The sequence below is a fragment of the Balaenoptera acutorostrata genome, chromosome 4 (assembly GCF_949987535.1).
Source record: "Balaenoptera acutorostrata chromosome 4, mBalAcu1.1, whole genome shotgun sequence".
Lineage (NCBI taxonomy): Eukaryota > Metazoa > Chordata > Mammalia > Artiodactyla > Balaenopteridae > Balaenoptera > Balaenoptera acutorostrata.
The window spans coordinates 80,411,776-80,424,982 of NC_080067.1; the positions used below are offsets into that span (position 1 = coordinate 80,411,776).

General features: G+C 52.1%; 1 protein-coding gene across 3 annotated transcripts in view; it reads left to right on the forward strand.

Annotated features, from left to right (window-relative positions):
- Window positions 1–13,207, forward strand: part of SLC12A8 (solute carrier family 12 member 8) — a 143,196-nt gene that overhangs the window by 74,932 nt on the left and 55,057 nt on the right. For all 3 annotated transcript variants that reach the window (XM_007182778.3, XM_007182781.3, XM_057545957.1), the window contains one exon: window positions 12,349–12,462. In XM_007182778.3, coding sequence (XP_007182840.1) covers window positions 12,349–12,462 — 114 coding nt within the window. The remainder of the gene's footprint in view (window positions 1–12,348; window positions 12,463–13,207) is intronic.

Consider the following 13,207-nt stretch of genomic DNA (forward strand, 5'->3'; position numbering starts at 1 on the left):
ATGGCTTGAATAAGATTCAACATATCCTCCCTTATCTTAGTTTAATCTGGCTGTGGGGGGTGTTTTTGCTTTGGTCTTTATGAGTTTCTCAGTCAGAGTGGAGCTTCTAGAATAACTAGTTTTTAACAGGATCCATGAACCCCTGAAACTGCAGGAAAAATTTTATGTGAATAAATATATTTTTCTAGGAGAGGGTCCAGAACTACTGCCAGATTCTCAAAGGAATCTTTGACCCTGAAAGGGGAAAGATTAAGGATTTGAACAGAGGAATTTTTAAGGATTAGAACAGTGAAGAATTGTAAACAAAGGCTCAGGTCTGGGTAAGGATTTCTGAACTTTTGCAAACCGAACCAACAAAATTGTGATCTCCAGCATTCCTCAAAACGTACCTCGTTTTTCTCCTCTCTTCTTCCTGCCTCATGCTTTCTTCCTTTAGGTTTGTCTCTTTTTCCTCCCCAGTCTTTTCCCCTCTTTTTCCTCTCTGTGTCCATCTGGTCATCCCTCCTCGCCATCCACTCCCCCTCCCGTCTGCTCAGTGACTGACCTAAGTAAAAAGCAAAGCACGTTCTTCTATTTGTTCTACCTATGGAATAACTTTTTTTTTTTTGAATACCACTTTAGGTTGGTGGTTCTTATTTTTAAAATTAGGTGAGTTGAACATTTACCATTTCTCTGGTAGAGGGAGAACATAATACTCTAGGTACTGTGACTTCCCAGCTTTTGGGGTTCAGCCCTCAATAGGAGGTTTTCTGGGGGCAGTGGTCCTCACTCCTGTCTGGCTGGAGGAGGGCAGGGGCAGGCACCCTCAAGCCTTCCTCTTGTTCTGAGTTTGTCTCTGATGAAGAGAATGACTGACCAGAATCCCAGGGCCCCGGCTCCAAGGCCCTGCCACCCTCTCCATCGTATTATTTTCATTTGCTGACTTTGGCTGTGGAAAGCAGAGAAAGGAACCGCTAGGCCAAGGAGGCCATGGGGACCTGGTCACAGCTACAGAAGGGAACCAGAGCTAACACTGCCCGGCTCTCTCCCTGTGTCTGCTCCAGCTCTGTGAGCAGCAGCGGGCTTGTCCTGCCAGGCTCCCCGGCCAGCCGGTGTTCTGGGGATAGATGCCTGAAGCATGAAATCACTGGCTTGGGAGGGCCCTCGCCTTGCTGGGCTGCCTGCCTCAGCCCTGAGCAGCTGGGGGTTCCAAGGAGGTGGAGGGCGACACACTGAGGGGTGGGCTAGCATACCCTGCCTGTGCCCCCAGCTCCGCCCCGCTGGGCCTCGTGCGCCCCTCACTGCAGGAAGGGGTCCTCTGGCTGTGGGAGGTGAGCGGGGTGCCCTCTGCACGGCTGTGGAAGGGCGAATGACGGCACTTTCTGGCTCAAGCGTTTTGGGGGCACCTATTGGGTTGAGACGCATTTTAGTGGGTCTGTGAGGGACACAAAGGCAGGGAGACATGCCCTCAAGTCACACATTTGGGTGAGGGATGAGGTGGCCATGTACAGACACACAGAATCAGATAGACAATCTCAGGCCCGGCTGGGCTGGGCTGGGCTGGGCTGGGCTGGGCTGAGCTGGGCTGGGCTGGGCTTCATGGAGCTGGGCCGGGTTCCGTGACCTGAGGAGCCTGTGGATGCTGGCTGGAGGGGAGAGCGGAGCTTGCCACGGGTGCCTTTGGCAGGAGAGTGCTGCCTCCTGGGGGCCGGCAGGAGATGAAGCCCCGAGTCATAAACTCCAGGGCCCAGACGAGGTCAGTGCGGGAGGTTTCCGGGCTTGCGGCAGAAGGGGCCCCAAGCCTGCGTACCATCTAATTTATTTGTCCCTCCAGTCCCAGACTTAATGCTTACTGGGGGCCAGGCCACGCAAATTCATCGTCAGGGACGTGTCCTGAAGAAATAGAGAGCCCTCTGCCACAGGCTGCCCAGCCCAAGCGCACGGACACCCGGAGCCCAGGCCGGCTCCAGGCAGCGGGGCAGCCCCTAGAATACCTTCCTGGGGATTGCATTTGCCAGTGAATTTCTGAGCCCCATAGAGAGTTGACAAGTGGCTGTAACTGTTGGCCCAATTTGAAAGATTGCATCATACCACAGTTGTCAGAGCCGTGGCTTTGGACTCAGACCCCTGTGTTCAAATTCCAGCTCAGCTGTAACTCATTGCATGGACTTGGTCAACTTTCTGACTGCTCTCCTCAGTTCTGAAAAGCAGGTAATCCTACTTTACTGGGTTGTCAGAGCATAAAATAGTATAGGTAAGAGGCCTAGAGTCATAGCTGGTACGAAGTGGGTGCTTAATAAATAATTATTATGATTATCATTGTTTATCCTGGAAGAATAGGTCTCTGGAGGCCCCTGGGTTATACTCCAAGGCAATGCTTCTCAAACTTCAAGACCTGGGGATCTTGTAACGATGAAGGTTTCAGTTCCACGGGTGGGGGCTGGGGGAGGGGAGAGCTGAGGCTCTGCGGGTCTAACAAGCTCTCAGGTGGTGCTGATGCTGACGCTGCTGGCCCAAGACCAGGTAGGGCCCCAGCATCCAAGTCCCCTAGAGCAGCGGCCCGGCCTGCTTTCTCTTTGCACTTGCCCAGGGCAGCCCAGGGTAAAGGCACACTCATTCCAGGCCAGCTCTTATTAAGCAGGACTGGTGTTAAACACTGCTCCCAGGCCTGGGGTTCCAGTGACCAGGAAAGCGGGAAGGTGTCAAAAACAAGACTGGGACAGCCGCGCCCTTGACTTTGCTGAGGTTTTCCGTGGGATCTGGGCACGGTTGATATCGAGAAACCACAGTCTGTGCTTCTGGACAGCTCTGCCTTAAAGGCCCACACCCCAACCTGTGACCCCTGAATAAAATCCTGTAAGTTCTAGAAGTCAACAAAGGGAGTTGTGATTTCCGCCTGAACCCCTGAGAACATGGTGCTTTCTGCCCAGTTCCATCGGGGAGGAGTCGTGTGTGGTCAGATGGCTCGCTGGGGGTGCCCACTCGCCTTGCAGCGGCCAAGAGCTGAAGCGTCCGTCATCTGAGGAGGCAGCTTGCTTTGGTGGGGGAATCAGAGTCTGAGACTAGGACTAGTCTGTACCTGTGGCTTTGTTCCTCCCTCTCTGATCGGCCTTGGCCAGGAAGCTCCCTTTATCCTCTATTCCACATCTGCAAAGCAGAGAGGAGCCCAGGCCAGAAACAAGGATGCTGGAGGTGGTCCCTGCAGGGGGTACTATGGAAAGAAACGGCTTGTGTTTGTTTTTTTTTTTAATGGCAAAATATGTATAACATTAAAAAAAAATCTTAAAGTGTGCAATTAAGTGGCATTAACTCCATTCACCATGTTGTACAACCATCATAACTGTCTGCTTCTAAAACATTTTCATCACCCCAAACAAAAACTGTGTCTATGGACCAATAACTCCCCATTCCTCCCCTTAGGCCCTGATAACCTCTGTTCTGTTTTCTGTTTCTGTGAATATGCCTATTTCAGATATTTCATATGAATGGATCACGCAGTATTTGTCCTTTTCTGTTTTTTTCACTTAGCATGTTTTCCAGATTCATCTGTGTTGTAGCAAGTGTCGATACTTCGTTCCTTTCAATGGCTGAATAGTACTCTATGTATGGATAGACCACATGCTGTTTGTCCACTCATCTGTTGATGGACACTTGAGTTGTTTCCATTATTTATTAATAAAGTATTAAGTTTTTTGCTTACCTCCTGGGTCTAGGCAATGGAGACACACCAAGAAATAAGACAGTACGGTTCCTATCCTGACCTGGCAGGTAGCAGGCAGTGACAACAGAGACCTGAGTGCCATTGCAGGGCACACGTTGGAGGTGGCTCGGCCACACTGGGTTCTGGTCTTGCCTGACCAGCTGCTGACTGTGTGGCATGGGCTTCTCCTTTTTCGGGCCTCAGCCTTCCCATGTGTAAAATGGACTTGAGACAAAAGACCCCGGTGGCATTATCATTCTATAGTCCTGTGATACTGAATCTTCTGCCATGGGATTCTAAGAGAGCGTCTGCTGCATTTCTTTCTTGGGTAGGGCTTGGTTGGGGTTGGGGAGAACTGCCCTTGGCTGCAGAGCTGGGGCGTATGGAGTCTGAATACTTCCAGCATGGTGCTGGACAGGAGGGGGGGCCCTGCTTGCATAACCACGTCGATGCTGACTGCCCCCTGCAGGGAGCCCCTTGTCCTCCCGCCCCCTTCTCAGCTGCCTGCCTGGAGACGGTGTCCAGGCAACAGTGGGGCTGAGGCGTGACTCCCATGTCGGAACTCTGGACCCCCATGGAGGCCGGAGCTGTGGGGCGGGCAGCCGACGTGGGGGGACCCCCAGTTGGGTTAGATTTGGGGGGTGTAGGGGTGTGTGTGGGGTTTAAGTAGGATGGGAGTTGGGATGCCAGAGTCAGGGACGGCCAGAAGGAGTAAATGGTGGCTGGGAGGAACCCACAGCCTGGGTGGAGACTTCCTGTCAAAACAGCCACTTATCCTGGCGGGAGAGTGCATTCCTTTCCCCCAGGAGATAAGAAAGCCAGATTTTTTTCCTTTCTCAGGGCTCCTTTGAGCTGAGAGCAGTGTTGGGCAGCCCACTGGGGGCTCCGAGGGCGGGGGTGCTGGGGGCTCTGCAGTCCCTTCCGTCTGGCCCTGGCCTGACCAGCTGGGCTCCTGGCTCCCCTCCCAGACTCCCTGCAGCCTTGCGTGAGCACCGACCCCGGCGGCAGCGGCAGCCAAGGGTTGAATCCAGTCTCCTCTCTGTGCTTCAGCTTCCTTACCTAAAAAATGCACTACTTCATGGGGTGGTTGTGAGCAAATATATATAATGCACTTGGAACGGTGCCTGGCACAAACCCTTGCTCAGCATTTGTGGCAATCCAGGTTATTATCCTGAGATACCTCTTTGTTTCTTGGGTAGGTGAACTGCGAGTTCCTTAATGTTCTGGGGCATTTGGCAGTCCTTTGCTCGGTCGGCCTCCCCAGGTGAAAAATCTCATCTCATCTCAACTTGCTGACCCCAAGGCCATTATAAAAAAAAGTTTTGTTAAGCATTTAAAATAGAGACCATGTCAGAGGATGGAACAATTTCTTGGATGTTAGAAATCCTCCCTTTCACAAGTGAGAAATCCTTTTCTCAGAAGGAACTCCAGGACTGCCTGTCCTAGATTGTAGGGGTTGGCAGGAGCTTCTCTTCTTACTGGAAACTTTCAGCCATCCCCTCCCAAGGGGGCTGCCCTGACATCCCTCCAACCCAGGCCCTTCATCCCCTGGGTTACCCAGCCCTGGGGGCTTTTCCGGCTGTTCCCACCATCCAGTTGTCCCGGAGGGTGGAGGCCTTCCCCGGGGGCCTCTGGACAGGCCCAACCCCACTTCAGACTTCCCTTCTGGCCACTGCTAGAATGCCCGGCCTTCCCTCTGTGTATTTTCTCTCTGGGTGGGGGCCTGGGAGCTGGAAACCCTGCTCACATCCTCTCTCCACCCTCTCTTTGGAGGACCAAACTCACTAGGGCTGAAGCCAGAGAGGGGGTTGTGGTCTGGAGAAGGCTCCCAGCTCACTGCCCAGAAGTCCTGCAGGGAAGGAAATCCGAGCTGAGGGCGGGGGCCTTGGGGGCCTCTTCTGAACCTATCATTATTGCCCCTTCCATCCCTTTCCATTGACAGTCCAAGTCAATACAGCCTGATCCAGTTCAATTTCAGAATATTTCTGTGGAGCACCTGTAGTGGACCAGGATGGTTACGACCCAGTTCAATGGGAGAATCCAGCAAATGGGGACTTGGTGTTTTGCGGACTCCAAATGGGACTCTAAGCTGGGGTTACTTTCCCACTTTCAGTTCCCATGCCTTTTGAGTAGCTGGCTTCTATCAGTTCCCTCCGTTGTTAAAATGGACCAATGAATTAGACCAGGAAGCTTTCAGTATCTGCACTCACGGAGGGCACGCCTGACTGTAATAATGTAAGACCTAGTGGCAGGACTTGTAATTCATAATTGCTTTGTTTCATTAACAGATGAAAAATGTGACAGTGACCTTGTCTCACAGTCTGGAGCACACATTGTATCCACAGCCACAGAGAAAGGGAAGGGGTAGCAGGGAGGTAGGGGGCAGCACTGACAAGCTTTGGAAGCTAGTTTGGGATTTTACATCTGCCACTGGAAATCAATGGTGTATTTGGACGATGTGCCCTGAGTCTTGAGAATGGGCTTCTGGCTGGCAGCTTTCAGAATTAGAAGGGTTCTGAAAAACCATTTAATACCTGCTACTGGGAGCGTGATCTACATCACCTGGGCGCCCATTTAGATTGCAGAATCTCGGGCCCATCCCAGATGGACAGTCAGAATTTGCAGCGAGTCCGTGGCAGCACCGGGGCGTGAACCCAGGTGTCGTGAGTCTTGGTCCTGTCACCGTTCTCCCCTTCCTCGCAGAGATCTTCAGGGCCTCGTGCTCCACCCCAAGGAGGAGGAGAATAACCTGGGCTTCTCCTGAATCGATGCTCTCTGAGCTCAGGTTTGGGCACATCCTTCTTATGACTGAGGCTGCCTCGCCCATTGCAGCTCCCAGACCTAACAGCAAAGCCCAGGGGAGGAAAACTCCACGGACCAGCCCAGGCCGCCGGGGTTTGCCGGGCCTAACTGCCCATCTGTGTCCACCTCAGACCGTCTGGGGTTGGGCCGTGTCTGAGTAAGCATGGGGACGGCATGGGCAGGAGCTCTGTGAGGGCCTTGGTGACAGGATGCGGCCCGGACACGCCTTTCTTTCCTTGTCACTGACCTCTCTATGTCAGGCCATTCCAGATTTGTTGTCCCTCCCCCAAACTGCGGGTCTCCGTCCCTGTGAGGCAGGGTCCTGGAGTAGCCAAGGCAGTGCCGGGTGCTGGGCATACCATCCTGGGTCCCAGGCGGGCTCCGCTGCGCAGGAGACCCTCCGGAGGGGCCTTGTGTCCAGGGCGAGGCTTGGCCCTCGCAAAAGGCGCCCAATCCGCGTTTCCCTTGCTGCACACCCTACTGTACTTCCTGCTCCTCTGGGGACCCTCCTCCGGCTGGCTCCGCTGGCCTTCTCTTGCCCTCCCCACCCCCAGGCGTTGTTTTGGTGTGTGTGTCCCTTCCCAGAACCTCGGCCTCTCCTTTCCTTTTCCTTGCAGGGCTGCTCTTCCTGTGATCTCCCGGGGTCTGGGCGGCGTGCCCCTCCCTGCCTTCCTCTCTTGCGGGCCCTTCCTCTGCTCTTTCTATTCCTGGTTGGACCAGCCTCTCCCATTGTCGTTCCCAGGAAAGGGCTGTCTCGCTGGGCGAGGGGTGGGGGGACCCGAGCCAAGAAGAAAGCCGGGCCAGAAGCCCCCGCCTCGCCGGACCCGCGGCTCACGGAGGGGTGGCAGGGCCCACGGTGCCAGCGTCATTTTTAGCAGTCTCACTTTCTAAGTTAGTCAGCGGCCACAATCCGACACCCACACGTGGGGGCTGATGACTTCCTGCTGCCTCTTCTAATTTCAGCAGACCGACCCCAGAGGCGGGGCAGCACGGGTGGGAAGCCACAGGTGCCACACGGAGCTTCCCAGAAGCCACCTCGCCAGAGGGCGCGGGGCCCGGCCCCGAGGCAGCTGTGCTCTGTAGCAACTTGTGACCCGGGCTGGCCCCTTTGGCCCAGGCATGGTAGGTGGGATCCCATGGTATCCCTTGGGCACAGACCCCCTGGACCCTGCAGAACCACAGGCACCCTGGTGGCATCCCAAGAAGCCGTGTTACCCGAATGCTGAGGAGGAAGGCCACGCCTTCAAGTATCTTCCCTCTGCCTGTTCTTGCCTGGTTTTTGTTGTGATTCGTTTTCTCTTTCCTCACTCTGTTCTGTCTTTGTTCTTCCTAAAAGCTCATAGCTCACATGGGACCAAAGTATTTTTTTCTGTGGGTACAGAAACAGATGTTCAGGTCAAACCCAGATACAGTCACGTGCAGCAGCTGCAGGCACTGGGCATCCCAGGCCTCTCAAGAGTCGGGAGACATCAGCTGAGAGCATCCCGGCCCCTCATGTTACCAGCAGAGTAGCTGAAAGGCCCACAGAGGCAGACACATGCTCTAGAAATCTCTGGGGAAACAACTCAGGATGAATTCCAGGGAGACGGCATGGTCGATGGAAAATTGACTTCCGACAGACCTGGGGTCGAGGGTGGGCTCTGCTTCTTCCTAGCTGTGCACACACCCCCTCAGTGTGGCATTCCATAGGGAGACACCCTGTCGGCCCCCCACAGGTGGAGAAGGGGAGATGCCATGATCTCCGGCGGCGTTTTGCGGGGTTGAAGGAAACCTGGGCTGTATGCGTGTCTCTGTGAGGGAGGGTGGTGCTAGGGACCTGGAGACTGGCCTTCTGGGGGAGAGGCAAGGGCTGTGATACAGGCAGGTCTGCTGTGTGACCTTGGACAAGATTCTTCACCTTCGTGAGCTTGGTTTTCTCACCTTTGATCTTGCAGGGTGGTTGTGAGGATCGAGGATGATGTAAATTAATTGGCGCCCAGTGACCGGCAGGTAGGAGGTGCTCAGTAAACGGCCACTGGCGATTATGTTCAGAAGAAAATTGCCCGGGATGTCCCTGGGGGACCTGCACTGTCCCCATGCACACAGAGACTCCTCGTTGCTTGGCACCGACTGCAGCAGGAAACGTTGACCTCTGTTCACCCTGAGGCAGGGCGTGGTGTCGCTCAGGGCTTGGGACAGCGTAGGTGCCTGCAGGGCCTGCCAGAAGTCTCAGGTACAGAGGCAGCCCCTGGAGTAGAGGTCCTGAACCTCAGGGTCCATTCCCCCCATAGAGGCTTCAGGGAACCCCCAAATGGTATGCAAAATGGGCATTCATCAGATTCTCAAACAGGGCCATGACTAGAAGAATTAGGGACCTTTGTTCAGCAAATCAGACAGCAAGACCCACTGTGAGAAGCCACGGCAGGTGGTGTCTGCTCTGCCCTGCAACGCTGGGCATGGCCAGCTGACCTCGCCCCATGCCTCAAGTACAAGCCAGCCAGAGACATCAGTGCCTGGCCTGGACACCCACTCTGCATAAGCTTGAGATCCAGCTGGACCACTGGTTAAGGGTCTGGGCGAGAGACTGGAGACCCGGGAGTCAGGGCGAAGGCCAGTGGGCCAAACCTCTGGCGGGGCTGGATCAGGACTGGGGAGCCTGACGCGAGGCGGGGTGTCGGGTGGGTGGAAGTCATAAGGGCCCGGGAAGGTAGGGGCAGAGGAAATGAGGTAGGTCCACCAGGCGAGCCTAGGGCTCCTTCTCATCCACTGGAATGGGGCACACGTGAAGGGTGGGCCCTAGGGTCCTCCCCTGCTGGAGTGGGCTTGGTCAGAAAGGTCAGAAAGTCCTTAAGGTCAGAAAGTAAAACGATCTCTCTAGGCCTTGAATTCCAGTTTGAAGAAAATCACTGCAGGATCTTACCTCAGAGCCTATTCAGAGACCTCAGGCTGTGGGCTGTAGGTGTGCCCTCTCTCTCTTTTGCTCAATTTCTTTTTCTTTCTTTTTTTGCGCCTAATTTTACTTGCCCTTATGTTTTGCTCATAAGTCACTTAACTCATTTTGAAAAGCAGGGAGAGGATAAATGGAAAGAAAAAAAAGAAATGAATTCGTTTATAGAAAAGCTATCTGGAGAAAGTAGGCTTTCAGTTGTAGGATGTTTGTTTGTTTTTCTAAAAGACTTTAATTTTTGATAAGTTGATTATGCTCATTAAAGATAGGTGGAAAATTTGTAAACATAAAAAAAAGAAAAAGAAGTCCATAATTGCATTATACGAACAACCACAATTAGTATTTTGGTATGCTTCCTTTTCCTACATATATACATTAAAACTTTTTTTTGTATTCATCCTGTAAATGGTATCCAGTTTTCTTACTTAACATATATCATATATAACATGGAGAGTTTTCTTTGGCACTAAAAAGTCTTTCTTTAAATGTTTTAAATTTATTTTATTTATTTATCTTGGTTGTGCTGGGTCTTAGTTGCAGCAGGTGGGCTCCTTAGTTGCGGCATGCGAACTCTTAGCTGCAGCATGCACGTGGGATCTAGTTCCCTGACCAGGGATTGAACCCGCGTCTCCTGCCTTGGGAGGCGGATTCTTAACCACTGTGCCACCAGGGAAGTCCCTAAAAAGTCTTTTTAAGCGTTTGAAATACCTCAGGCTTTCAGAGTTAGACATTTAGACCCCCCACTGCCCCATTTACACTATTATAAATAATTCATTGACAAACATCTTTGGCCATAAAGTTCTTTTCAAAGTTACGGTTATTTCCTTGAGAACAGCTCAGAACTGGACTTGAGGGGAGAGGGCTGGGGCCAGCGGCAATTGTCAGCGCGAGCGTGTGCTCGCGAACGTGTGAGGGCTGCCCTTGCGGTGGCCCTGCAGAGAATGGACCCCACCCCCATCCCCGAGTGAGCCCAGTGACTCATTCCCTCACTCTGTGGATCTTGGTGGTGGTATGGAGGGAGAGAGAAAGCTTTCCAGTGACTCATCTATGGCGCCTGCAATCCCTCTGACCCTTCAGGCTGACCGGGGGCCAAGCCCTTCAGGCCTGGTGACCAAATACCCGCCCATGTCAGGGCGGCCTCGGGACGGCGGAGATCAGTGGAGCCTGATGGAGTGTTTGTGTCCCGCATGGCCGGCCTGCCCAGCACGCAGCCCTGCGCTCAAACGTGCTCAGGCCTATGCGTCATCCAGCTTGGCCGAGCTCCCTTCCGAGGCAGCCTGGGCTGGTTTTCTCCTCAGAAAGTCTAGTCAGCAGGGTCAGCCAGCGGATAAACTAAAGTTAACTTAGCTATTATTGCTGTTTTGTTAATGAGGGGAGGACCGGCTGTGAAGATGCCAAACCATTCGGAAATGTTGCACAGTCCTTGGGATTTAAGGTTCAGGAGAAAAAGAGCAGTCGACAATGATCTTAAGTCCTGACTGGACTCCCCAGGGTCCCTTGTACTTCACTGAGCTTTCATTTTACTATTTTTTTTTTTTGAAAAATACTTTTCCTATGAAGATATGAATCTTGGAAGCTGTGAGTAGTGCTGGCGCTATCATTGGAGTCATCAGCGAGACGGCGCTCTTCTGTGGAAGGAAGCTCAGGGTGAAGTTAAGCCCCGAGGGCGGTGGAGGACAGGCTGGCAGGAGATGGTCACCGCAGCCCTGGGGGTCAGCTACGGCGTGGCGTGACTGACGGCTGAGAACTCATCCTACGTAGCTGTGGGGTTGGAGGGAAAAGGAGCAGGACCCAGTTCTCTTGGACTGGAGTTCACAGGAAAAAACCAACTCATTCTCCAGAGGCAGAGGCTGGATATTCTGGATGTCCCTGAGCCCAAGGACACTTGACTTGTATCTTAAAACTCCACAGCCCACTAACATATCCACAGGTGCTGTTCAAGGTGACCTCCTTTGACAAAAAAGCAAAGTGTCTGTAGGACTGAAACCTCTTGAAAACTTTCATTTAAGGCAATGTAAAAAATGTTTAACATGCTTTGAAAAAATCATATCTGAGATGTTCCTGCCGTAGTCTGTGAACCAGTCAGACTGAAAGCATGGCATCAGAAGATCCAAGAGCAAGATTCTTTCGGTGTGATCCATATTGGCACCCTGTGTGCTGTGTGGCAGGCACAGTGGTTGACCCTGGGGGACAGAAGTGTTTAAGACCGGATCTCTAGCCCCAAGGAGTCTGGTTGGGGAAAGACCTAATGTGGCTAGTCATGGAGGGCACTTAGGAGAAGGATTCTGATCAGGGAGTTCATGTAAAGCCCAGAGGAAGCAGAGTTTGAGTTGGGCTTGAAGAGTGAGTATCATATTGATGCTCAGAGATATGGGGGAAGGGTCTGGAAGCAGGGGACACAGGGCTGGGTATTAGTGGCGTTCTTGGGCAGAGTCATCTGCGTCACTGTTGGGGAGAGGAAAAGGCAAAGGACGAATAGGAAATGGTGGGCTGTTGCCAGGCTGTGGAGGGCTTTCACACTCATCTTAAGGAGCTTGGACTTTACTCTGTAGCTAATGGGGATCCGTGGGAAGGTTTTTGAGCAGGGAGGTAACTTAATTTTTTAAATCAGAAGCAAACACTTCAATACATACTCATTGAAAGATTTCAGCTGTACTGTAAGCAGAACAATAAAAACGCTACCCTTCCTAGAGGTAGCTACTGTTCTTCTTCATGTCATTTTATTTACCTATATCCGTAGATACAGATACATAAAAATCAAGCCCTAGAAGTGGGAAGGAAGATGGTTCTGTCATCTTCTGTTTTCTCTCCCTGCTCCCCGCCCCCAATCGCACCTACCTTTTGCTATTTAAAGTTACATAAGTGAGGACTGTAATCTAGGGAAGCCTGTGCTATATATCTTGTCACTTGGCTCATTTTGCTTTCCTTTGTTTTATTTCAGAACATGGTTTTATTGGATATTCACCAGAACTGCTGCGGAACAACACTCTGCCAGATTACAGCCCCGGCGAGTCCTTTTTCACTGTCTTCGGGGTGTTCTTCCCAGCAGCTACAGGTATTGGCGTTGGCATTCTTTTTCACTCTCACATTAGGGGTATAAGTAAATGCTTGGTTCCCAAAACTCAGTATCATAATTGACCTGCATGTGCTCTTAGGATATATATATCTGACTTTATCGATGACTTTAGCTTTAACTAAAAATCTGTTATTTTAACAGAGAGTTTACTTGTTCATAATTCCTGAAAGCCCCCAACACGATTTAATCCTCCTTACCCCTTATACTCATATGTTGACACCTCTTGGCCAAGTTAATAGAGAGGACGTATTTCTCTTAGGGCTGAACAGGATGGATTCCTCAACAGGACAAGCTGCTCTTTCCACCTTGGAATGAGTGCAGGCTTGGTCTAGAAACTCCCCTTCCCCTAACCCAACCCATGTGCCTTCTCCCAGGGGGGCAGAGAAATGCTATTGTCCTCTTATCACACTGGGTGTGGGTGAAACCAGGATCCCCATGGGCAATGACTGAGTCTCCTTCCCCTCCCTTTCCTGCTTTCCTGCTCTACAGTGGCTGCAGGAGTCTTCCACAGTGGAGGTCCCTGTAGACGTCTTGTCTCCTGCTCAGGGCCCCAGCCTAGAAGGCAGTAAGCTAACATGTTTACCAAATGCTCCATAAGAAATAACCCTTTGTGAGGGACTGGGTTTGTTCCCAGGACACAGACTGAGCAACACATTTCATTCTCGATCAAGGCAGTGTCGATGCCCTGGAGTGTGGCTGATTTTGTCTCCTTTTTCTCCTCCCT